Source organism: Pogona vitticeps, chromosome 6, assembly GCF_051106095.1.
Source record: "Pogona vitticeps strain Pit_001003342236 chromosome 6, PviZW2.1, whole genome shotgun sequence".
NCBI lineage: Eukaryota > Metazoa > Chordata > Lepidosauria > Squamata > Agamidae > Pogona > Pogona vitticeps.
Window position 1 is genome coordinate 117,509,980 of NC_135788.1, and position 26,622 is coordinate 117,536,601.

A 26,622-nucleotide genomic window follows, 5' to 3' on the forward strand; every position below is an offset into this window, starting at 1 on the left:
AACATTTAAATGTAATCCTCTTGAGGTGAACTGGATGTGGTGATTTGGGAGGCAAAGCTGTGTGGGAACGAAACGAAATTACTTACACCACCCCCAAGTTCCACTTTAAAGGAAGTAGAAGTTTAAATGACGCTAACAAAAGTTTGCTGTCTGTCTGTCTGTCTGTCTGCCTGCCCACCTGTCTATCTGTCTGTCTGCCTCTCTTTCAACATACTCTTTCTTTAAGAGTCATGGCAGACCACCTCAACAAAAGTTTCTTCCTGAACCACTTGTTTTTCGCAAATCAAATGCTCACCAAAAGCCCTTCCGAAAAAATAGGTAAAGGTAAAGGTTCCCCTTGACAATTTTTGTCCAATCATGTCCGACTCTAGGGGGCGGCGCTCATCCCGCTCTTCAAGCCATAGAGCCAGCGTTTTGTCCGAAGACAATCTTTCCGTGGTCACATGGCCAGTGTGATTTAGACACGGAACGCTGTTTACCTTCCCACTGAGGTGGTCCCTATTTATCTACTCGCATTTGCATGCTTTCGAACCGCTAGGTTGGCGGGAGCTGGGACAAGCGACGGGTGCTCATTCCGTTGCATGGATTCGATCTTATGACTGCCGGATCTTCTGACCCTGCAGCACAGGGTTTAGCCCACAGCGCCACCACGTCCGAAAAAATAAGGATGTTCAAAGTCAGATGGGGGGTGGTCCTCTTAGCTTTCTTCAGAGAGGAGTGCTACTATTCTAAACAGGTATGGGACCAAGAGGAAGACGGATCTTGACCAGAGGTCAAAGAGTTTGCACCTTCTGTTGTAAACCATGTTGCCCATCAAGTTATTCTCCTTCTAATAGTGAATGATCCAGCTTCCTACATATTTTTCTGTCTCATTTCACCCCCCCAATCTCCTAGATTTAAGTTAGCTGTTTCCTCTCCCCAGAACCTACCTTACTCGCTCCTCAATACCTCCTTTTTCCTTCTACCAACACCCAGCTGAGCAAGACAAAAGGCTGTCTGGGGCCTACTTCTAGCCCCAGTGCTTCCTAAGAGGCTTTGGGTATTATGGGAGTAGTCTAACTGTGTGTTGGGTTGTAGATTAGGGTCCCTCAAAGAACTACATCTGAAGCCAAAAGACAACACTTGCTGGTCTGAGGGGGGAGAGGCTTGACTTTGGGGCCAAGCATCCTTCTGTGGATTTCCAGGGGATGGGCTTAGTTATGTCTGCCTATTGATCATGTTTTTTTGTGTCCTTATGATATTAGAAGGTGGGAGATAAAGGAACAATTTCTGGGGTGTGTTCATCTTCCTTATAATGTTCACACATTTATATGGAAGTCCCTGATTTTGGTCACACCGATTGAATAAATGATGCTATGTAGACGTGAACAGAAATGTTCTACAAGGAGAGGCTGAGCATTAGGGTAGATCGTTGAAGGACCAATCTGTGCTTCCTGCTTTGTGAATTGCTATGACAGAATCTCTATTTATGCAAAAACTCGAGAGAATTTCCTGATCGTTTGAAGATTAACACATTTCATTTTGCAGAAACGTTCAGGGATTACAACCAAGAACAGAGCCCTCATTCTACACCTCCGATGAAACGATTTTGAAGACATCAAAAGAATCTAATGGATAATCTCTTCCTTCAAAATGATGCAAGCCACTATTCACATGGTTGTTTTATGATATTGCTATAAGCTGACTGATAAATCCAACTCATCTCTCTCTTCATTCCATCCCGATAAGACAGAATTTGATCCAGTATTTCAAGAGACAAGTAAAACATTCCACACAGCACAAGAGGTTCTGAAATCATCCCTATATCTCTGGAACCAAGTGTACATATCACAAACACACTGTCTTGTTTTGCTTTGGTTTCCCATATGAGGCAATAAATCTCACTACACACATCTTACAAAATGGAAAGGCTAGAAGAGGATAATTACTTTTTACAAGGAGACTTCAGTATAGCTACAGCTATACTCCTGGACTGGAGGCTAGTGTTTCAGTTGTCATGGGGATGAAGGGAAATAAATTCTCCAATAATATAATTGTATCATGGCTAGAGATGGGGATGAATATAAAAACGGATCAAGTTTTCTGACGAATATAGCCAATTGGTCATATATTCGTCGATCTGTATTTGTAAAATTTTATATTGGGACGAATGCCACCAACTGGTCGGCCACTTCCTCCGCAGCCTAAACAGCATCTAGTGTGGCTGAGAAGGTCAATTCGAGAGTGACAATCCCTTCCGCAGTGAAGACAAATACCATCCGCAATAAGCAACCACCAATTAAATGTACGTGCCTGAGATCAAGCCATTGTGTTGATTTGGTAGGCAAAGCTGTGTCGAAAGAGAATGAAATGGTTCTCGTTTTCTGGCGCGAAAATGGCTGCCAGCACCTGGAATCCTCGCTGAACGGGTAAGTAACAAACGTATTGGAACACATTAAACGAAGTTTAATGCGTTTCAATACGTTTCCCCTACCCGCTTAGCGATGATTCCGTATAGCGAGGGTTAATCCGGAACGGATTAACCTCACTATACGGGGCACCACTGTATCTATCTATCTACAGTATCTATCTATCTATCTATCTATCTATCTATCTATCTATCTATCTATCTGTCTGTCTGTCTGTCTGTCTGTCTGTCTGTCTGTCTGTCTGTCTGTCTGTCTGTCTGTCTGTCTGTCTGTCTGTCTATCTATCTATCTATCTATCTATCTATCTATCTATCTATCTATCTATCTATCTATCTATCCTGCTGGCTGGCTGGCTGGCTATGGGGCCCTTTCTTTGCACCGGTGCACAAAAGGTGTAAGCAGAGATCACAGGAGGCCACCCACAGTTGTTTTGGTCTTTATAGGTCAGCACCAGAGGAAATCATCTTCATCCTCTTCATCATCATGGAATTGAAGAACTGAGAGTGACCCTGCATATCATCTAGTCCAGCAGCTTTTAAAGAGGTCCAGTAGGGAGTAAAACTCCTTATCTCTGGCTCCGCAGCCAGACGCTTAAACCAGCGAGTTATGTAGCATTTCTATGGGGCCCCTTCTTTGCACCGGTGCGCAAAAGGTGTAAGCAGAGATCACAGTTGCAATTAATTTGAAGATTTATTTCAGTCAAAGCAGGTCAGTGGAGAATAAGATCCACAACATGAAGGAACAATATAAAAGAAGTCACAGGAAAATCAAGGAATTTCTAATACAATGCAATTCAATGGTGGAACAAAACATTCAAAGCAGAGCAACCTGATTTAAAGTTTCAGACCAAATTTTGATTATGCATTACCAGCCACAGTTAGCCCTTTATAAAACACTATATTTGCCCCTAATCTTCCACCAGCTCTCTTGCTGAAGCTCCTGGTTTTCCAGCTGTTTGGCCTAAAGAGTCAGAAAGGAAGACATACAGCTGTCTATTCCAAATACCAGGTTCTTGCAGACTATGGGGAATAGGGAAGGGAATTGATCCATTAGAATCCAGATGGGAAAATGAGAAGGAAAGATGCAAAACATAGGAGCAAAATCACTGGGTTGTGGGTGTGTTTGTAAGGAATGAATAAAAGAAAAAAAATAGGGAGGAGTATAATCTTGTGAAAGTAGTAATCTAACCCACAGTAAAAACTAACATTACTCTCAGGATTAAGAGACAATTGGGCCAAAGGCCCCAGAAGAGTCAAAATCTGCAAAAATGTAGACTCTGTGATGGAAAAGTAAAGAGCTTCTGCATGTAAATGTCCATGAACGGGACACTTTGCCCCATGCAACAATCGCTTTTTGTTTCCTCATAACCCTAATTTCTCTGCATTCAGGCTGGCTTCCTTAGCTTTACCTCTAAAACTCAAATTTGTGTTGGTATATGGCAAGCTGGGAGAAAAAGTGCATTGCACTACATTTCGTAATATACCCCAAAAATTAAGTCACCCCCTGTGGCACTCCAAACGACCAAAAGCATCAGGCCACGCCGTGAGCCAGGAGCCACTGAAAGCACCTGACCTTGTAGGCCATCAAACTGTTCCCTTGCCTTCCAGTTCAGACATGTGATCAAACCTACTAGTCTAGCTGACTCGTTTTTAACCTGCTGGAGTTTTCCTTTTGTTTCGAAGGCCGGCCCTGTAACATACAGCTATGACCTCACCTGTCCGTCACTGCTGAAGCTGTGAGTCATCTACCAATGGTGTGACGGAGGGTGGGACATAAGGGGTGGAGCTGTGGTATATAAGGGGAGTGAATGGTATGAGAGATTCAGATAGGGCTGTGAGATAGGGTATGAGATAGGGTTATGAGATAGGGAGTTATGATTTTTAAATGTATGATTTTTAAATCATACATTTATTTATTTATTTATTTATTTAATTTATATCCCGCCTATCTAGTCACGGTGGACTACATTGGTCTGAAGCTACTCATTTGAGGGAATGGTTGGTGGCAGTGGAAACAAGAGTGATTGAGAGTGACGTAACGGCCCCTTTGTGAGGTAGAAGGAGGTTGTTACAATAAAATTGGTGTCCAGCTGGTGGGATGCGAGTATTCCAGTGAAGCCTTGGCAAAAAACGTGCCCAGAGCAGGGGTCTTCAGTTAGGGTCATCTGAAGTGGAGAGCGTGGGTAACCTTCTAGGGCTTGGCTCAAGGGGAGCAAAGTCTAGTAGAGGGGCGCTGAAACTTCAGGTTGAAAACTGAGACAGGGAAGCTCTGTGGAGTCCATTTTGTGTGTGTGGAGTGGCCCAAAGCAAAGGCTGTGGTGGTTTGGCTAGCATGTCCAGAGTTAGGGAAACTCTGAGGGGACAGAGCGAAGGCCAAGGGCAGCAAAGCTGAGGGAACTCCATTTGAACAGCTAAACCTAGGTCAAGGTAGAGCTGTATGAAGTCAAGATTGGTGCCAGAGGCAGAAGAATAAAGTAAACTTTGTTTGGCAAGAGGCCCAGCTTAAGGGGCAGAAGCCTAGTTACAGTTGCTAGCTGACAGTGCTGGATAAGGCTGCAACTTTATAGCACAGACTCAGTAGCACAGGAAAAAAGTGACTTTTAAACCAAGGCTTGAAAATTGATATAAGATCCTTTTGTGAAATAAAATGCCCTTAACCGGAAGTAGAAAAGCTGAACCAAGACCATCTGAAATGGCAGCTAGTTCAGATGAAGAGATTAGTGGGGGAGAGGAAATATTTTCCTCAGCTCAAGAGGAAAGGTCCTCTAGAGAAGATTCAACAGACCTCAGAAAATTTGAGTTAGTGCAAGGACATGAATACAGAAGGCCATATTGCTTCCCAATGTTATAAAGCTAAAGAAAATAAAGAAATTTTACCTCAGAAAATGAATTTAAACAAAACTAAATCTGTATACTGTATTCAGAAGGGACAGATAACTCCACCAAGGGAGGAGTCTGTTGTCATAGCAACACCAGCAGAGCTCTCAACAGAAGCTGATAATAGTGAAGCTGATCTTCCTGTGGCTGAAATAAGACATTGTCTTCTTATAAGAACTGAGCCCCAATTATTTGAAGCAGCTGGTGATAATATTGGATAATAACTGTGCTACTTTGTGAGAGTCTGTGTGAGTCTGTGTGTGATAGTGATATTATTATAGTGATTAAAGTATTATTTATATTCAAGTGATTTACCATTCCTTTTTGTTTGTACACAATAAAACTGAGTTTTATTTTAAATCATACATTGGCCTGAAGCTACTCATTTGAGGGAATGGTTGGTGGCAGTGGAAACAAGAGTGATTGAGAGTGACGTAACGGCCCCTTTGTGAGGTAGAAGGAGGTTGTTACAGGCCCTATATTGAGCATTTCAGCAGACTATTTTGAGATTTGCAATGCATTAACCCGTGTTATCAGGCATTTTTTGTCAAGGTACAGGCGCAATTGGACAATCAATTGAAGTTCATAAAAGGTGCTTTTGTCCACAGATGATGTTTCAGATGCTGTGGAGAAAGGCGAGTACAGGAGCGCAATCAAACTTCAAACCCGATCTTTCCGGGGGAATGTAATCCCATCCGGGCCAGATAGATTTCGCTCTAATCAGTCCGATTGACCTGAAAGAAAAGGGATCTCCATCTTTTCTGGTTTTGGTTTCAAATTTGCTTCTATTCAGTCCATTATTATGGCTGAGCAGCGCTCATGGACCCAAACAGCGTTCTCTGCAAATGAAGCAAAGAAAAGAGAGAGCCGCATGTCATTATTATAATGGTGACAACATACCACAAAACTCCCAATGACTTCGCATCGTGTTTTCAGAAAGTAGTGAGAACGAGTGAGAGTGAGCAACCCTAGATCTTGTCCATTATCTTTTGGGAAGTATGTATGTATGCTAGAAAAGTCAACTGATATCATTCTTTTTTCCACCTTCTAATCTGTTCCTTGGTGTTCAATTCAGGCCTCATGAGAATAATGTAAATCTTGGGAGCAAAGATGCAAATCAAGAGACCCGCACTGGAGGCTAGAATAGAGAAGATCTCCACAGCGACCATGTGTTTCCCCTTGGTGCTCAAATAGGTGGGAACAAAGGACACCCAAACACTGCAGAAGACCACCATGCTGAAGGTGATGAACTTGGCCTCATTAAATGTGTCTGGCAGTTTCCTGGCTAAGAAGGCCAACGTGAAGCACACGAGGGACAAAAAGCCCATATAGCTCAGGACAAGGTAAAACATGATAACAGAGCCTCCGTTACATAATTGGATAATCTCTTCAGTCAACGAATGCATGTCAAATGCTGGGAATGGGGGAGATGTTCCTAACCACAGTGCACAAATTCCTACTTGAACCAAGGAGCAGGAGAGCACAATGCAGTTTGCTGTCCTTCTTCCCAGCCATTTCTTCATGTTGGATCCTGGTATGGTGGCCATGAAAGCCACAACCACGGTGATGGTTTTGGCCAACACACAAGAAATGGCCACTGAAAAGATGATGCCAAAGCCTGGCTGTTGGAGGAGGCAGCTCAACTTTCCGGGTCGTCCAAGAAAGAGCAAAGAAGAGAGGAAGCAGAAGAGGAGAGAGATGAGGAGAGTGTAGGTGAGGCCTCGATTGTTGGCTTTGACAATGGGGGTGTCTTTGTGCTTCATGAGAAGTCCTAAGACCCAGGCTGTGATCAGGGAAAAAGAGAGAGCAACCAAGGCTAAACTCAACCCTAAAGGCTCCTCATAAGACAAAAAGATGACACGTTTGGGCAGGCATCCATTTTTGTTCTCCTTTGTATACTGGTGTTCTGGACATTCGAAACAGTCATCCATGTCTGAAGAACAGAAACAGAAGAACAGGTCATTGAAAGTAAAAATAAAGTAAAGTAAAATACAAGAAAATAGAATTATTTTTTCAAAACCTGTTTTGGTGTAAGATATGATCCCTTTCACAGTGCCGCTTTTTTTTCAAGGACATATACCTGTTTTATTGAAATAAGCTACGATACAATTGTTTGATTCAATTGATTCAGTTCGGCTGTCTTATAGACAATGAAGAGGGAATTCAACTCAAACACTGAAGTCCACTGTCATGTAGGATTGCCATGCACAAAAGGTCTCAGGAGCAGCTGAGGCCCTGATGAATTTTGGTTCTATTCTTCATCTCCAGCTGTAGATGAAGCCGTGTTTAAGGAGAATAGAAGCTTGAATCTTCTTCCTCCAGTTGCACTAATTAAAGGAAATGATTGGCCAGCTGGGCCCTTCACATTATACGAAAGGATTGACAACAATGCTCGATAGATTATTAACCTCCAAAATAGACTACTGTAACACTCTCTACGTAGGGCTTCCCTTGACGTCACTATGGATGCTTCAGTAGGTCCAGAAGGTGGCAGCTAGTTTGATGACAATTACCAGCAGAAACGAAGACATAACTCCATTCTTTCCGTGCCTTATTTAGCTCCCTGTTAGTTTCTGTGCACAATTTAGAGTGTTGAGCATAATATGCAGAACCCTGAATAGGATCATCAAGGGCTATGGTGCTTTGGGCCAAATCAACAATATGATGCACTCACTTTCATCAGCATACCACTGGGATCCTCCCTTGCCCACGGCACGCCACTCAGGGAAGCAGCTTTGGCTGCCCTGCCTCACCTCCTCAGGCAGCTATGGCTGCCCTTCCTCACCTCCTCAGGCAGCTGGCTAGTTGTAACATTTTGTTGTTCTTTAGTCATTAGGTCGTGTATGAGTTAACGTGACCCCATGGACCAGAACACACCGGGCCCTCCTGTCTTCTTCTTCTTCTTCTTCTTCTTCTTCTTCTTCTTCTTCTTCTTCTTCTTCTTCTTCTTATTCTTATTATTATTATTATTATTATCATCATCATCATCATCATCATCATTATTATCATTATCATCATCATCATCATTTTTCCTTCATTTTTCTCATGCCTAAACACCCATCTTCTCCAGTTAACAGCTGCTCTCTGGCTCTGTGTAGATGTGTTCACGTGTGTTTCTCCAAAGGCACCAATTTAAGCCTATTTTTAAGGTATTACCTGGGTCTCCCCTATGCCTTGTGTCCTCACTCTGGCTGATCTGCCATGTCAGTATAGAGCTCACTGGGCCATTGTGAATAAGAACATGAACGGATCTCCTGCAACTCATGAGCCAAGTTCTAATGATTTCTGTGCCTCTCCTTTCCCCTAGAGAGCCTTTGAGGGCTTCAGGATGGGACGGGTCAAAGAGGTTTTGAATGGCCCCAAACCACTGCTGAAGTGCTGCTGAAGGTGTTGTGGTGGTATTACAACTACTGCTCTTTCTACGTGTACACTGAACAGTTGCACAACCCCACGAGGATGATATCATCCAAATTTCACTGTGTAGTTTGGCAGAACATGATTTTGTCCGTTGATTTAATCATTAGCCATTGAGGAGTTTTATAGTAACATATCAGCCAGGTCAACTCTTCGCTTCTTAATTTTTTTTCATTTGACCCAAGAAACTCAATTATCCTTATATAACCAAAAAAATAAAATAACATTTGAAACACCCACCTGTCAGGTTTGCAATCCTTCCTGCTGGGCACAGAGCACAATCATAACAACAAAACTTTTCACCTTCCTTACTTTTCTTCTGAAAGCCAGGATGGCAGTACTCGTTGCAAACCGAAATGGGAGGCACCTGTTCATAAAAAGGACAGCGTTCAGAAGGGTCATCACAAAGAGATTATGTATTATTCCTCTTGGTCAAATAACCTACAGAAACCAGGTTGGACAACCCTGGTCTTTTGAATCCATCTCCTCTGGATCCCTTCATAACTCACCAATACTCAAGAAATGCATAATCAATATTCACTTGTACAAAAACACCCTGTAAGAATATTCTTGTTTTCAGTTTAGGAATACAGTAGGTACATCTGCGAAGTCAACGTTGCATCTCAATTTTGAAAGTGGTCGGTAACATTTATAGAACCATAGAAAACTGAAGTTGAAAGGGGCCTGCAAGGCCATGAAGTCCTATCCACTGCTCAATACAGGAATACAAATCAAAGGATATCTATCATGTAGTCCTCTAAGTTTCTCTTGAATGCCTCGAGGGTTTGATTATTATTCACCACCTGTCAAGGTCATTGGTTTTTTCCCCTAGGAAGCTAGGCTGAGGCTGAAGGCCAGGTATGTCTGCATGGAAAATTTGCTGAGTTTTTTTCCTGGGTTATCTTTTTTGTTTCCCCCACCGCATGGCCTGGGGGTGGGGCCTAGGGGTGGGACTTTCTGCTTTAAAAGAGCGTGTCCCAGGACCCTGGGCCTTTTTCTCTAGGAAGCTGGGCTGAGGCTGAAGGCCAGGTATATCTGTGTGGAACAATTGCTGATTTTTTTTCCCTGGGTTTTCTTTTTGTTTCCCCCACCACATGGCCTGTATCTCAGGCTCTAATATGGTAAATAGGAAAGCCAATTAGATTTGCATACACCTGGGAGGCAGGAAAGTTGTAAAGATTGGATCATACTTCTGCACTATTAAAGAGCAGGCCGGGTAGGTGGGGCTCGTCAGCCATGGAAGGCAGCCCATCTAGGAGAAGGAAAACTCCAATTTCAAACCTCCACTGCCTTGTGGCTATATCCATTCATGGAAAAGGCTTCAGGAGTTAACCTAGAGGCAAAATCCGGAGCTGGAGTCCCGAAGGCAGTTCTTGTCGTTCTGCCAACTCCTGCGACGTTGCTGGAACCAGTTGTATTGGCTCTTGCCTTTCCATTGGACCATTTCAGCAACGTGGAGAGGGAGGATCTGCTGCTTGGGTAATAGCCTATCCTCCATATTACTTTACCCAGGCTTCATGCTCTGGAGGGGACACTCCTCAATTCAGAGCATGTTACCAAAGTCTTTCGAGATTCAAGGATGCCTCTGCTATGCAAGGTCATTGATTCCACTGTCTTACGGCTGGAAGAGGGAGTTTTTCCTGATATTCAGCCAAAATCTGAGTTTTCTGTAACTTGGGCCCATTGTTGCGTGTCCTACACTCTGGGATGATCAAGAACAGATCCTGCCTCTTCTGTACATGGCAGCCTTTGAAAAGTGTTCCTCCTCTATTTCTGTGCAGAAAGCGTATTTTTTACATTTACTGCAACTTCACCTCCCTTTATATCTGTGAAGATTCTCAGTCATCCAGGGGTGGTTATATGGAAGATGATGAGCCATGTCAAATGACCTTCTTTCCTAAGAAAGAACTCCAGTTGTTGTGACTCAACTTCTAGTTCACCTCCCTTTCTATTCTCTCTGTTCTTTATGAACAAGTTACACACTTCAATTCCTGCATTTCAGTCTGCATTTCAATTCCCGCCATGTTTCAGTTATTTCTATCAAGTCATATTTGCCCTCCTGAACTGAAATTTCCAGTCCTTGTTTGCTTCCCACACTCCTGGCCTTCGTACATAGACACTGCACATGTGTTATTGCTAGCCTGTTTGTACATTTTAATGGATATTACTATTAATGTTAATCTTATTATTGACCCCCATTTCAACAGTTTGGTATCTTCCTCTTAACAAGAGTAAGGCTTCATCTGTCTTGAACTCTGGGCTTGTGTCTTCCAATTCTGTTCAAAGCCTTCCTAAGGTATTCAAACACATTCTTCCCAGTCCTTGTTTAATACAAGCCATCTCTTGCTAGCAGTCCTTCTTGCACGAAGCTTAGCCCATGGTCCCAGAACCCGTTGTCTATTTTAGAGGCTAAAACATTATGTTGAAGAGATCTGAAAGCAAAGGAAACTTCATTCACCAACATGACCTCTTTAGGGAAGGAACCCTCCATAATCCATACCTTGTTAAAGCCTCGGTGCCACACAATTCTATCCCAATCAATCACAACTTCTCCTTCAGGAGCACCAGGAATCACCCTTCCAATTTTCACTTGCTGGAAAGAATTATTGGGGAATATGACCACATTCATGACGTCAAATCCACCTCCTATTTCCCTTTTCTCATTAAACGACACAGTTTCTCCCTCTGAGTTGTTAAATGACAACCTTCGCAGGAACGGGTGAAGCTGGTTGAAAAAAGAAACAATACAAATGGGACTGAAATATGAGGAAAGAGTGAAGCGAGGAGGAGAAGCCAAACATTTTCTAGCCATTTATGGTCAAACTCCACTTCAATATTTACAAGAAGCTGCACTTCCACCTGTGTAAGTTGCCTCAGATATTTGAAGGGTACCTGTCAACTTCTTTTCTGACAGAGGAGCGGAACCCCATCGGATCAACCCAACAGCTTTTTCTATTGAGATAGGTATATAAATCAGGAATAAGATACTAACTCAGATTAAAGTACTTTTTACTTTTTATGCTTCATGTATTGGAGCCGAGGAATCTCATGGGGGGGAAAAAAAGAACGTCTTTCATTCTTAACATTCTGGTGGCCTCACCGGTGTTCACCATGTCGCTGTGGTGGAGCTTCTTTGCCCCATTCCCCCTGGATGATGTGAGACCAGAATCTCACCTCACCTCATCCAAGGGGCCGTGTTTTGGGGGAACAGAGTATATAGCTGTGTTCCACCTCCTTCTCGGCCTCTTTCGAGGCTTTCTTCTGGACTGGATGGTGTCAGCGCTGCAGTTGGCAAAAACACGCATAGCGCAGCACGTTCGAAACCACCTGAAGTGAGGGGTGTATCGGCACTCCCTCGAGGTCTGAGGGCGAGAGCCCGTCACTTGAGCCCTGGGTTGCCTTTTTAAAGGCAAATTTAAATATAGATATTAAAAAGAAAGGAAGGAAGATTTAGAGAGAGGCAAAAAGGGACCACGGGAGGGTGGCACTCCTGTGGGTGGGTGCTAATACTCTGAGGACTCAACATTAGCTTCCCCCACTGTGAATAAGGGACTGAATGAATATTATAGATTAAATAAATAAATAAATAAAATAAAGGGGAGGAGAAAGTGGCTCAAGGGCCCATTGCAAAGGGAGGCCCAATTTATTAGTCTCCCACCCACATTAGGGAATAGTTGTATAATAGATTTATATATAACAATATTAATAAGGATGGATGGATGGATGGATGGATGGATGGATGGATGGATGGATGGATGGATGGATGGATGGATGGATGGATGGATGGATGGATGGATGGATGGATAGATAGATAGATAGATAGATAGATAGATAGATAGATAGATAGATAGATAGATAGATAGATAGATAGATAGATAGATAGATAGATAGATAGGTTAATTAGTTAGTTAATTAATGAATGAAAATAGTTTTTTAAAAGAGCAAGAGAAAGAAGGCATACGGCCATGGAGGTTCATAGGTAAGCAGAGGTCTTTGGACAAGTAATTTCAAGGTGACATCGTTAATAATTAAAAAATAAGATAGATAAAATAAATACAAACATAGCAGCATAAATTTGGCACTTGAGTGTGGTGAGCTAGTGAACTTGTGTGTACAGGGCTTTGGGTACAAACGTAAGTGGACGTACAGCTCTACGTTGCCCCTCTCCCTCCCACACCCTATCAGGACAAATATTTAGAAGACACAGGGGATTGTGTGGATCCGTTAGTCAGCAGACAGGGTAGTTTACTTGTAGGTGAGCAGCTATGGCACCCAAGAAAGGACAGGGTAAAAGTAAAGTTAAACAGCCAGTGAAGCACATGGCATGCCCGGTACCTCTGCTGGAAATTTCATCCTCTGATGAGGAGAGTTGGCCAGCGTGAGAACAGCTGCATGCTAAGATTACTGCTGTGGAAGAACAATTGGCTGTGTGGGGAGCCCCAGCCTAGGCAGTCAAAAAGGGATTCCAAGGCACATAGGCAGGCTAAGATGAAGGTGTTGGCTGACAATCTATTGTCTTATTTCATGGATTTAGAGGGCAATGTTCCTGGCACATTGACAGACTTGAGAACCAGTGGCACGTGTCAGGCAGTTGAAGAGACAGTGATGGTAGTAGAGGAGGAAGGTGTGATTGAAGAGCAATGGCCAAGAATGTTGGCCTCGGAGATGGAGATGCAGAGTTGCGGCATGGCATCTGAGACCAGGCCAGACGGTGATAGTGGATTGTGGGCACACGGGCACACTGTGAGGACAACTCCATGGTGGCAGCAGTTGACCTAGCCATTGCACTAGACACCAAAAGGTTAATGGCAGTATGGCCGTTGTTCAGGGATACACTGCCAGAGTAGCCTGGGTGTGTACAGGCTGCAATAAGGGGCCCAAATGAATTTGTAAACCAGGTGGCCTTCTCACGGTCAACCCCCTATGTGTGTAGTGTGCCTTAACCACAATCATCCTTCCTCACCCCTTTAACAGCAACAATGGGTGTAGGGGTATGGCCGTATCCGTCCATACCTGACATATGTAGTTACAACTCAGTACCTCTGTGGGTTCTCCCATTTGGAGATTACTCGCTTCTGCTAGGAGACCATTTGACTCTGAACACAAAGGAACTTATTTGCAAAGAAATTATGTAGATATATTTGACCTGTTGAATCAAGAACTGGTTGCTAGGTTTTCTCATTTAACTAGGAGTGACAATACATACAAATATAAATGAAGAAGGAATATTTAGAGAGTCTCACTCTATGCTCATTTATTAATCAAAGGGATAATGCTCTGGGAAGGCATGTCATTCCTGGAATGAATGCTCCATGTGTGGAGGGTATCATCCCAGTACAAGATGTTTTAGAGGTCGGAAACAGAAATCAGGCAAGAAGGATGAAGTTTGAGGCACAAAGCCAGATGGGTTCTAAAGGGACCAGCTCCAAAGGAGAACTGGGAAACATTTCATAATTCCAAATCATAGGTGATCCATGAAGAACGTAAAACCACTTCTGTGTACTCTCCCCTTTGAAAACTGTGGTAAGGGTTGCCCTCGGTTGGAATTGATCTGAGCTCACACAATACATACAAATATAAATGAAGAAGCAAGATTTAGAGAGTTTCACTCTATGCTAATTTATTAATCAAAATATTTAGAAAAGTGTATAGATCTCACCTGCCAAGGCTGAAGATGCTGAAGGAAAACATCTGGATTCTCAACCATGGTTTTGCGTCTCGATCTGGATGAGTAGACGGCATGCAAAGCATGTGCCAGGGCATAGATGGCACTGTAGATACTAGAGCTGTGTCCGGTCAAGCGCGTGTCAAAAACAGGCCCCGGAAGACCAGCCAGTTTTTCCTCTCCAGTACATTTCTCACTGTCTGGAACCGTTTCTCCAAATTCGCAGTCAAAGGCTTGCTCCCAGAAATCTTTCACGAAACCATCTCTTTCATTCCAGCCAGGTTTGACATGCTGAACAAATTTTCCAAACTCCAAATGGACATTTCTGTGAATCATAAAGGCAATTGCTCCTTCAAACATCTGGAGATCCCAAGGCCTTTGCGGTCCGGGTAATACAAAATCAATATGAGTTGTTGTAATCCACACTTTTCCATACATCCAATACCCAATATTTTCAGGGTCTATTAGAAATACAATGGTTCTTAGCCACGCCATTGTGACAGACTCTCCATAGATTATGCATGCAATGGCTTTTTCATTAGTTAAAGGTTCAAATATCTTCAGAAGGACTTTAGTAATGGTTTCATTTATGTCATCCAAATTAGGTTGTAGTGGAATTCCTTGTACGAAGGCTGAACAGATTCCATTTTTAGAAAAAAGTGTCTCCATCATCTGCACAAAACGCTCCCCGCTCTCATTATCTGCCACAAACATCCCAACCCAGATCCATCGGAAATGCTGAAGCAACCGGATTATCCCCATGTATTGATGGTCTTCAGTGGGGACCATGTGATAAAGGTAAGGATACTGAGATATATGAATGTCCTCTGGAGCCAAAGAGCCGTATGTGAACTATGAGACACCAGAAAAAACATTGTCATGATGGAATTTCAGAAATTTGAAAAGGATTATTCCAATATATTCCTACTTTTCTGCAAAATCCATTTCATTTCTACACCTCTGTTTCCTGACCTTCCTAAAAGCATACTTTGGCAGTCAAAATACGAGAAAGGAAAAGGATACACAAACGTATGCTGTCCTAACCATACCTGCATCTTCTCCTACCTGAGGAATTTTGTAGAGACCTAAGATGTCAGCCATGAGAAAGGAGGTGTCGGAACCCAATCCCCCAATGACCGCTACGAGACTTTTCTGTCCATCACACTCGTAATTGGGAACAAATCTCTGCCTTTTGAAGAGCAGGTCTAGGGTGGTCCGAAAGGTCATCCATGCATTAGAATAGCTGTCACAGATGTGGAAGCCAAGGGTGACGTTGGGCAAGATTTTTGGATTCCTGTTGATCTCATTGATGGCAAACGCCATGGTCAGGGCATGCTGGTAGAAATTTGGCACCACGCTGTTGAGACAGATTACTTTAATAAGGCAACAAAATTACTATAGTTTACATTGATAAGACAAACTGTTACATATCTAGTTAGATCTCAGGTTATTGAGTACAGCGGTGCTGAATCCGGCATATGCTGTTATACAGTCAGAAGTTCGGCAGTTCTAATCTGCCTTAGGGCTTTCTGCTGTACTTGAATCTGGTTCTTTCTCTCGATATTCTCTGTGTGCACATAGCTTCAAAATTAATTGAACCTGGCAAATGGAAAGCAGAGCAATCTAAATCTTCTTTAACAATGTATTCTTGAAGGCTTTCATGGCCAGGATCCGGTGGTTGTTGTACATTTTTGGGCTGTTTGGCAGTGTTCTGAATGTTTTTCTTCCTAACTTTTAACCAGTCTCTGTGGCCGGCATCTTCAGAGGACAGGAGTCAGAACTCTGTGCTCTGGTGTAGTTTGTGTGGTAGTTTGCTTGTTTGTTTGTTTGTTCATTCATTCATTCATTTCATTTATTTCATTTATACCCCGCCTCTCTGGTCTTACGACCACTCTAGCAGCTACAGTAGTTCCCAAAACTATCCCACAAACCACACCAGAACACAAACAGGGTTCTGACTCCTGTCCTCTGAAGATGCCAGCCATAGAGATTGGTGAAACGTTAGGAAGAAAAACCTTCAGAACACGGGTGAACATCCCAAAAAACCTAGAACCATCTTCTTGAACAATTCTCTTTGTAAGGTGCTTTTTCATGATCATTTTTGTCCTACAAAAACCATCGGCCTCTGCAGAACTATCATGATTTTCTGTAAAATGACATCATCCCTGGACCAAATTCAATAGAGTTGTGCAGAATTTGCAACCGTTCCCAAAAAATACTATGCAGAAGGAAGGAAGGAAGGATCCTAAATTTGAGCTCAAACCTCAGAAAGGATTTGAGTGCAATATCTAGTGGGTGATGCACTGCCAGAATAACTGTATAATAGGTTTCCCATTATCCTTAGTAAAAAAATATATATCTAGATCGTGTTTTTTTAAGAATCTGTTCTATGCTATTCATGCTTTGTGTCTAGGGTCTGTCTATGTCTGTGTGGCTTCATGCAGTATTGGAAGTCTTTCCCATGAACAGACCGATAATCAAGAAGTAGTGCTAAGGGTCTCCTTTCAAAAGCGAAATCCAGGGGACAGTAAGGGGATCAGAAAATGAGACTTTCTGAATGCTCAAGGAAAAAAAATAGGCAGATGAATTTGTTTCATAGCTCAAAAAGTCTTCCATTTAAAATAGCAGAATGAAACCAAGCCTTTTTACCACCAAAGGTAAAGGTAAAGGTTCCCCTTGACCATTGTCCAGTTATGTCCGACTCTAGAGGGGGTGCTCATCCCTCTTTCCAAGCCAGCATAACTAGACACCAAACACCGTTACCTTCCCACCATAGTGGTACATATTTATCTACTCGCAATTTTTAAACATGGTTTCGAACAGGTACGTGGGCAGGAGCTGGGACAAGCGATGGGAGATCATTCCGTCTTGTGGATTTGAACTGCTGGTCTTTAGACCTTGCAGCCCAGAGGCTTTGCGGTTTAACCTGCAGCGCCACCACGTCCCTTTTCCCACCAAAGAGAACAGAAAAATCCAATAACAGCTGAAAAGAATACAGAGAAACATGACTTGAAGGTGGCAAAGCTTACATTAAATACAAGCCAACAGAATGTATGCAAACAACTTGAAACAAAAGAACTGAATATTTGCATATTTAAAAGGTGACAAGAAAAGGTGGTGGGTTTTTTTTGTTTTTTTAATGCATGATGACATGCTGTTCCAGACAGGTAAGAAGAGTGCTAAATAGGAAATATAATCATTGAATAATAATAAAAATATTATTACATTCTTTGGCACATATGAAGCACAATCCTTGTATTTTAACACAATCAGTATCAAGAAAGAGAACCCCTTCTGTTCCCTTAAGTCATCTGTCAATCTAGATTCAGAATGTCAGTTTATTCTTCCTCTCCTTGAATTACTGGATTTAAAATTTGGATTTTCTTTATGCTGATGAATTGAGTCAATGACACCACTAACTGAGCACTGATTTGTACCTCTTCAGCCTCCCTAATGAACTTAGTTTAAAAATTGTACATGAGAATTCTTTGACCACTGCTGCCATCATATTATTGCTATATTTTTGTGGGGTTTTTTGCCAGCTTAAAATTGCCAAAGAACTGCAGAGGAAGAAATACTTACTTTACAACATCAAAAAGGTCCCGAGAAGGCGGTTCCTCAAAAGAAATTTCATGGAAAGCATAAATGATCTGAGTAAGAATCCCCCCAGTGAGGAGGACGCCAGGCTGGTACCACTCATGAGGAACTGGGAGGACCTCTTTCACAGAACAACTCATGGGCACCCCTTTTTTGCACACAGAAGAGTGGAAACTGAGAGAATTGCGAACCTTGACCAGTATCTGAGATTAACATTGACGGAAAATACACAGAAATGGAATCAACACAGCCCACCCAGCCTCTTACAACCCAAATACTCCCTGCATCAATTCTGCAGGAGGATTTTTATATTTTTTTTTCTGACTTGCTTATTCATTCATTTCTAAAATACCCTGGAAATCCTCTCGTGATTTAGTCTGGTGAACAAATTATAATCATTGTAATAATCACTAAGAGAAGCAACTACATCTTCCATCTTTAGAATCTAAAAAGTTGGTCACTTGGGAATAAAAACGGTTAGATATTTAAAGTTGTTTCGATAATGGTGGAGGGGACTTAGTCTACATTCCAACAGGATAAAAAGTTGTACATCTGTTGCAGACTGCGACGATACGCAGCCACCAATTAAAAGTATTTGCATGAGAGGGAGCTATTGTGTTGATTTGGTAGGTAAAGCCGTCTTAGATAGTAATGAAATGGCTGTCATTTTCTGTGAAAATCCCAGAGGCAGAAGTTTATGTACGTCTCGCAAATGTTTACTGTCTACCTATTGATCTATCAGTCTTTTTTTTGGGGGGGGGGGGGGGAGTGGCTCTTCTACTTCCTAATCTCAGGCCGTAGAATATATGGATTTCCCAAACGAAGTTTTGTGGCTCATCTGAGAACCCGTGCGGCTCAGGCAAAATCAGAGTGGTCATAATTGACCACATAGGCGGGATATTAAATAAATAAATGAACAAATGAATAAATAAATAAATAAATAAATAAATAAATAAAATCCAAACAAAGAATCATAGTGTCTTTAAGACGATTACTATCATGACACAATTGTTTCAAGGTAAAGCTTTTATGGATTATTTTCCATTTCTTCAGACAAAAATGTGAGGCTGTGGCCCACAAGGAGTGAAGGAACTGTGCAAACATCGTCTACATTTGGACAACTCCTCTAGGTTACCTGTCCTTTCTTGTTAAGCAGGTGGGGCTCTCTGGTTATCAGTCCCACCTGCATCCCTCTTACGGAGCTGCATTCCGATGGATCCAGGTTCTCAGCTTTAACTTGAGGGGAACAATTGGAGCTGCACTTGAGGGCATTGAAATCATGGGGTGAAGCGACTGAGGAACGTTAGGAGAGCAAAAACCTTCTGTACCTATTCACTTTCCTTTCCTTTCTTTTTTTTTCTTTTTTTTGTTAAACATATAGAAGATTCATTGCTGTTCTGAAATCAGAGACACCGATGATCTCACGTCTAACGTCTACACAACAACTGTATCCAAGAAAGAATAAAAAGTGCAACAGAAAAACAAGAATTCAATCAGAAAATTTTGTGCTGGATTTTCCATTCTCAGTTGTTTGTTTGTTTTCTCTGCCACCACACTTTATAACACCAGCCAACCCAACACCCAACCCCAAACACCACCTTCTTGATACTTCTGTATACAAAGCTATGAATTTAATAGCTTCCTAAAAGTTAGAAGGAACACAGCGTGGCATACCCCAAATGGATGTTTATTTCATGGAATACGGGGGCCACCACCCAGACTGCCTGAATTCTTGTTGTCATCTTTTTCATCTTAATTTTTTTCCACCCTCAATGGTGTGGTTTGAGAGGAGCATGTAAATGGTGAGATCTTTTCTAGGGGAGATGTTCTTATAGAGGTTCTAAATCATTTCAGGTCAGTACCAGGGAAAATCCTCCTCATCATCATCTTGGGATTGCAGAGTTTTGAGGCACCGTGGATATCATCTGTACCAGCCCCTGTTAAAGAGGCCCAGTAGGGAATTGAACACCTCACTTCTGGTTCCGCAGCCGGAGAATTAAACCACCGAGGTAGATAGCATTTCTGTGAGGCCACTACATTCTGCCAGAGGGCAAAAGGTGAAAGCAAGGATCACACGAGGCCATCCACAGTTGCAATTAATTTGAAGATTTATTTCAATCAAAGCAGGTAAGTAGGGAAAAAGATTCACAAAATGAAGCGCCAATATAAAAGAGGTCAAAGAAAAATCAATGAATTTCTAATTTACAAGACAATGCAGTGATGAAATGAAAAGTTGAAAGCAGAACCTGTATTAAAGTTTCAGACGAAATTATGATTATGCAACATCAGCCACAGTTAGCCCTTCTTAAAACACTATACAGTATTTACCCATAACCTTCAACCAGCCTCCAGTTGAAGCTCATTGGTGTTCCACCTCTTGGGCCTAAACAGTGAGAAAGGAAGACATATCGCTACCTATTCTAAGGATCAGATTCCTGCAGAGTTCTGTGTTGGTGGATGACAGGCTGGGAGAAAAAGCTGCATTGTACGACTTTTCTTTACTCCGAAAAAGTAAACCTTCCCCTTGTCCCATATCACATCCGGCCACACAGGAGCCACTCAAAGCATCCGACCATGTAGCCTGCCCACACTCTTCCATTGTCTTCCTGTTCAGGCAGAGTCTTGTTGCCACAACAATCATTTCTCTCTCCCCTTTCTGCTCAAGCCATGAAGCAAACTCCAGGCTGGGAGGAATCCTCAGCCTCTTTTGCCTAAAGGAAACAGTCAACCAAAGATCTCCTGAATGCCATTCTATAGGCAGGCCATTCTGTAGGCCGTATGTATTTTGCCCAGTGCACTTCACATCTAAAAACTGGACCTGATTAACAAGTATCACCTTGAATGGGGTGCAAAAACTGTCAAGGAGCCCACGTAGGTAAGCCAAGACGGGGCATATGTGATCAACCTTACAATCCCAGACTTTAGAAAACTGCTGGAGTTTTCCCATTGTTTTCAAGGACTGCCCTATGTTGATGTTGAGCATCACATTAGACTATTTTGTGAATTTGAATGCATTAACCAATCAGGCATTTCCTGTCCAGGTAGGGGGGGCAACTGGACAAACAACTGAAGTTCAAAAAAGGAAGCACAGCCGATGTTTCAGTTTCTGTAGAGAGAGTCGAGTAGAGGGGAACCTCAAAATTTAAACTTGATTTTCCATCCAGGCCAGGTAGACTTTCTTTCTTTCTTTCTTTCTTTCTTTATTTATTTATACCCCGCCTATCTGGACCAATGGACCACTCTAGGCAGCTTCCCTCCATTCCGTCCGATGGACCTCTCAGCAACAGGATCTCCATCATATCCGGACTCAAGATTCACACGGGCTGCTGTCCACTCCATTAACATGGCTGGGCAATGCTTAGGGACTTAAACATCATCTTCTACAAATAAAACAAAGGAGGAAAGAGAGCACCATTATAATGGTGACAACACACCACAAAATTCCCAGAGACTTTACATAGCCAGAACGAGTGAGAGTGACCAAGTCTACATCTAGTATAACATCATTTCCTTGGGAAGTAAGTTTGTATGCTAGAAAAAAGTCTTTTCATTTCATTCTTTTTTCCACCTTCTAAGCTGCTCCTTGGTGTTCAGCTCAGGCCTCAAGAGAATAATGTAAATCTTGGGAGCAAAGATGCAAATCAAGAGACCAGCACTGGAAGCTAAGATAGAGAAGATCTCCACAGCGACCATTTGTTTCCCTTTGGTGCTCAAATAGGTGGGAACAAAGGACACCCAAACACTGCAGAAGACCAGCATGCTGAAGGTGATGAACTTGGCCTCATTAAAACTGTCTGGCAGCTTCCTGGCTAAGAAGGCCAACGTGAAGCACACAAGGGACAAAAAGCCCATATAGCTCAGGACAAGGTAAAACATGGTCACAGAGCCTCCGTTACATAATTGGATAATCTCTTCAGTCAACGATTGCATGTCAAATGCTGGGAATGGGGGAGATGTTCCTAACCACAGTGCACAAATTCCTGCTTGAACCAAGGAGCAGGAGAGCACAATGCAGTTTGCTGTCCTTCTTCCCAGCCATTTCTTCATGTTGGATCCTGGTTTGGTGGCCATGAAAGCCACGACCACGGTGATGGTTTTGGCCAAGACACAAGAAACGGCCACTGAAAAGATGATGCCAAAGGCCGGCTGTTGGAGGAGGCAGCTCAACTTTCCAGGTCGTCCAAGAAAGAGCAAAGAAGAGAGGAAGCAGAGGAGGAGAGAGATGAGGAGAGTGTAGGTGAGGTCTCGATTGTTGGCTTTGACAATGGGGGTGTCTTTGTGCTTCATGAGAAGTCCTAAGATCCAGGCTGTGATCAGGGAAAAAGAGAGAGCAACCAAGGATAAACTCAACCCTAAAGGCTCCTCATAAGACAAAAAGATGACAAGCTTGGGCAGGCATCCAGTTTTGTTCTCATTTGGATACTCGTCTTCTGGACATTTGAAACAGTCATCCATATCTGAAGAAAGAAACAGAAGAACAGGTCATTGAAAGTAAAGATAAAATAAACTAAAATACAATAAAATAGAAATATAGTTTCAGAACCTGTTTTGGTGTAAGATATGATCCCTTTCACAGTGCTGCTTTTGTTTTCAAGGACATATACCTGTTTTATTGAAATAAGCTACGATACAATTGTTTGATTCAATTGATTCAGTTCAGCTGCCTTATAGCCAATGCAGAGGGAATTCAACTCAAACACTGAAGTCTACTGTCATGTAGGGTTTCCATGCACAAAGGTCTCAGGAGGAACTGAGTCCTTGATGACTTTTGATTCTACTCTTCATCACCAACTGTAGAGAAAGCCGTGCTTCAGGAGAATAGAAGGCTGAATCTTCTTACTCCAGTTGCACTAACTAAAGGAAATGATTGGCCAGCTGGGCCCTTCCCATTATACGAAAGGACTGACAACAGTGCTCGATAGATTATTAACCTCCAAAATAGACTACTGTAATACTCTGACCCAAGAAATTCAATTATCTTTATATAACAAAGAAAAAAAATTGAAACACCCACCTATCTGGTTCGCAATCCTTCCTGCTGGGCATAGAACACAATCATAACAACAAAACTTTTCTCCTTCCTTTCTTTTCTTCTGAAAGCCGGGATGGCAGTACTCACTGCAAACTGAAACGGGAAGCACCTGTTAATAAAAAGACAGAGTTGAGAAGGGTCATTTCAAAGAAAGATCTAATATTCCTCCTAGTCAAATACCCTACAGAAACCAGGTTAGCCGACCCTGGTCTTTTGAATATATCTCCTCTGGATCCCTTCATAACTTACCAATACTCAAGAAATGCATAATCAATATTCACTTCTATTAAAAAAAAAACTCAGTAAGAATATTCTTGTTTTCTATTTAGGAATAAGTATATTCCCAAAACCTGCAGTCGTAAGATCGAATCCACGCAACGGAGGGAGCTCCCGTCGCTTGTGCCAGCTCCTGCCAAACTAGCAGTTAAAAAGCATATAAACGTAAGCAGAGAAATAGGTACCACTACAGTGGGAAGGTAACGGCATTCCGTGTCTAGTCGGCTGGCCATGCGACCATGGAAGATTGTCTTCAAATGCTAGCTCTATGGGTTGGAAATGGAGATGAGCACGGCCCCCTAGAGTCAGATGCTAGTGGACAAATTATCAAGGGGAAGCTTTACCTTTTAACCTGTATTTACGAAGTCAGTGTTGCATCTCATTTTGGAAATTGCTCGGTAAAATTTATAGAATCATAGAAAAGTGATGTTGGAAGGGGCCTGTTAGGCCATGAAGTCCTACCCACTGCTCAATACAGGAATACAAATCAAAGGATATATGTCATGTGGTTTCTCTAAAATCCCTCTGGGGCTGGATTACTCACCACCTCTCAAGGTAATGGATTCCAATCTCTTACTGATGGAAGAGGGAGCTTTTCCCAATATTCTGCCTAAATCTCAATTTCCTGTAACTTGACCCCAATGTTGCGTGTCCTACACTCTGGGATGATCAAGAACAGATCCTGCCCCTTTTGTACATGGCAGCCTTCCAAGTATTTGAAAAGTGTTCCTCCTCTATTTCTCTGAATGTGTATTTTTTACATTTACTGCAACTTCTCCTCCCTTTATATCTGTGAAGATTCTCCGTCATCCAGGGGTGGTTATATGGAAGATGACGAGCCATGGCAAATGACCTTCTTTCCTAAGAAAGAACTCCAGTTGTTATTACTCAACTTCCAGTTCACCTCCCTTTCTAGTCTCTCTGTTCTTTATGAACAAGCTACACCCTTCAATTCCTGCATTTCAGTCATGGGAGTAATTCCGCCAAATTTCAGTTATTCTTATCAAGTCATGTTTGCCCTCGTGAATTGAAATTTTCAGTCCTTGTTTGCTTCCCATACTCCTGGCATTCGTACATAATCACTGCATGATTTCTGGCCTGTTTGTACATTTTAATGGATATTACTATTAATGTTATTATTGACCCCTATTTCAACAGTTTGGTCTGTTCCTCTTCCCTCCAATTCTGTTCAAAGCCTTCCAACGTTATACATGCTGTGGCCAAAGACATTATTTCCAGTCCTTCTGAGGTGCAAGCCATATCTTGCGAGCAGTCCTTCTTCCAGGAAGCTTAGCCCATGGTCCCAGAACCCGTTGTCTATTTTAGAGGCTAAAATACCATGTTGAAGGGATCTGAAAGCAAAGGAAACTTCATTCACCAACATGACCGTCTTAGGGAAGGACCCCTCCATAATCCATACCTCATTAAAGCCTCGGTGCCACACAATTCTATCCCAATCAATCACGACATCTTCTCCTTCAGGAGCACCGGGAATCACCCTTCCAATTTTCACTTGATGGAAAGAGGTATTGGGGTATATGACCACGTTCATGATGTCAAATCCACCCCCTATTTCCCTTTTCTCATTAAACGACACAGTTTCTCCCTCTGAGTCGTTAAATGACAACCTTTGCAGGAACGGGTGAAGCTAGTTGAAAAAGGAAACAATACAAATGGGAATGAAAGATGAGGAGAGAGTGGAGCGAGGAGGAAAAGCCAAACATTATCTAGCCATATATGGTCAAATTCCATTTCAATATTTACAAGAAGCTGCACTTCCACCTGTGTAAGTTGCCTCAGATATTTGAAGGGTACCAGTCAACCTCTTTTCTGACAGAGGAGTGGCACCTCATCGGATCAGTCCAACAGCTTTTTCTATTGGAACAGGTATATAAATCTGGAATAAGATACTAACTCAGATTAATGCACTTTGGCTTCACATGATTACATCAGCCTGAACGGCTCAGGGTGAGAGGTCTGATAGCGGACATCTTATCTGGAAAGCAGGCCATGCTAATATTCCTTATTGGGAAGCACTAAAGATGGTTCTTCCCTACCTGATTGGCTGGGAATTGGATTCAAAGGGATCGTGCTCCAAGAAGGTGTGTTGTTGCTGGAATGAATGCTCCATATGTGGAGGGTATCATGCCAGTACAAGATGTTATAGAGGTCGGAAGCAGAAATCAGGCAAGAAGGATGCAGTTTGAGGCACAAAGCCAGAGGGGTTCTAAAGGGACCAGCTCCAAAGGAGAAATGGGAAACATAATTCCAAATTATGGGTGATCTGTGAAGAACAAAAAACTACTTCTGTGCATTCTCCACTTTGAAAACCGTGGTAAGGGTTGCCATCAGTTGGAATTGATCTGAGCTCACACAATGCATACAAATATAAATAAAGAATCAAGATTTGGAGAGAATCACTGTATGCTAATGTATTAATCAAAATATTTAGAAAAGTGCATAGATCTCACCTGCCAAGGCTGAAGATGCTGAAGGAAAACATCTGGATTCTCAACCATGGTTTTACGTCTCGATCTGGATGAGTAGATGGCATGCAAAGCATGTGCCAGGGCATAGATGGCATTGTAGATACTAGAGCTGTGTCCGGTCAAGCGCATGTCAAAAACAGGCCCCGGAAGACCAGCCAGTTTCTCCTCTCCAGTACATTTCTCACTGTCTGGAACCGTTTCTCCAAATTCGCAGTCAAAGGCTTGCTCCCAGAAATCTTTCAGGAAACCATCTCTTTCGTTCCAGCCAGGTTTGACATGCTGAACAAACTTTCCAAACTCCAGATGGGCATTTCTGTGAATCATAAAGGCAATAGTTCCTTCAAACATTTGAAGATCCCAAAGCTTTTGCGGTCCGGGTAATACAAAATCAATCTGAGTTGTTGTAATCCACACTTTTCCATACATCCAATACCCAATATTTTCAGGGTCTATTAGAAATACAATTGTTCTTAGCCACGCCATTGTGACAGAATCTCCATAGATGATGCATGCAATGGCTTTTTCATTAGTTAAAGGTTCAAATATCTTCAGAATGACTTTAGTAATGGTTTCATTTGTGTCATCCAAATTAGGTTGTAGTGGAATTCCTTGTATGAAAGCTGCGCATATTCCATTTTGAGAAAAAAGTGTCTCCATCATCTGCACAAAATGCTCCCCGCTCTCATTATCTGCCACAAACATCCCAACCCAGATCCATCGGAAATGCTGAAGCAACCGGATGATCCCCATGTATTGATGGTCTTCAGTGGGGACCATGTGATAAAGGTAAGGATACTGAGATATATGAATGTCCTCTGGAGCCAAAGAGCCGTATGTGAACTATAAGACACCAGAAAAAACATTG

The 26,622-nt window shown here is 42.4% G+C and overlaps 1 protein-coding gene and 1 pseudogene across 2 annotated transcripts; both read right to left on the reverse strand.

Annotated features, from left to right (window-relative positions):
- Positions 1 to 4,352: 4,352 nt before the first annotated feature.
- Positions 4,353 to 10,170, reverse strand: LOC144583748 (vomeronasal type-2 receptor 26-like). Its single transcript, XM_078378319.1, has 2 exons — positions 8,070 to 10,170; positions 4,353 to 8,037 (listed from the first exon to the last, which is right to left on the reverse strand). The coding sequence occupies exon 2, from the start codon at positions 7,213 to 7,215 to the stop codon at positions 6,313 to 6,315; it is 903 nt and encodes a 300-aa protein (XP_078234445.1). The 5' UTR covers positions 7,216 to 8,037; positions 8,070 to 10,170; the 3' UTR covers positions 4,353 to 6,312.
- An 11,321-nt stretch (positions 10,171 to 21,491) lies between these two features.
- Positions 21,492 to 26,582, reverse strand: LOC140701373 (vomeronasal type-2 receptor 26-like; annotated as a pseudogene). Its single transcript, XR_013537665.1, has 4 exons — positions 25,740 to 26,582; positions 24,689 to 24,916; positions 22,975 to 23,101; positions 21,492 to 22,417 (listed from the first exon to the last, which is right to left on the reverse strand). The product of XR_013537665.1 is annotated as a vomeronasal type-2 receptor 26-like (transcript).
- Positions 26,583 to 26,622: the final 40 nt, after the last annotated feature.

What these genes read in the sequence shown, in the direction of transcription:
- LOC144583748 (XM_078378319.1), bottom strand. Translation starts at nt 7,215, where the DNA reads ATGGATGACTGTTTCGAATGTCCAGAACACCAGTATACAAAGGAGAAC.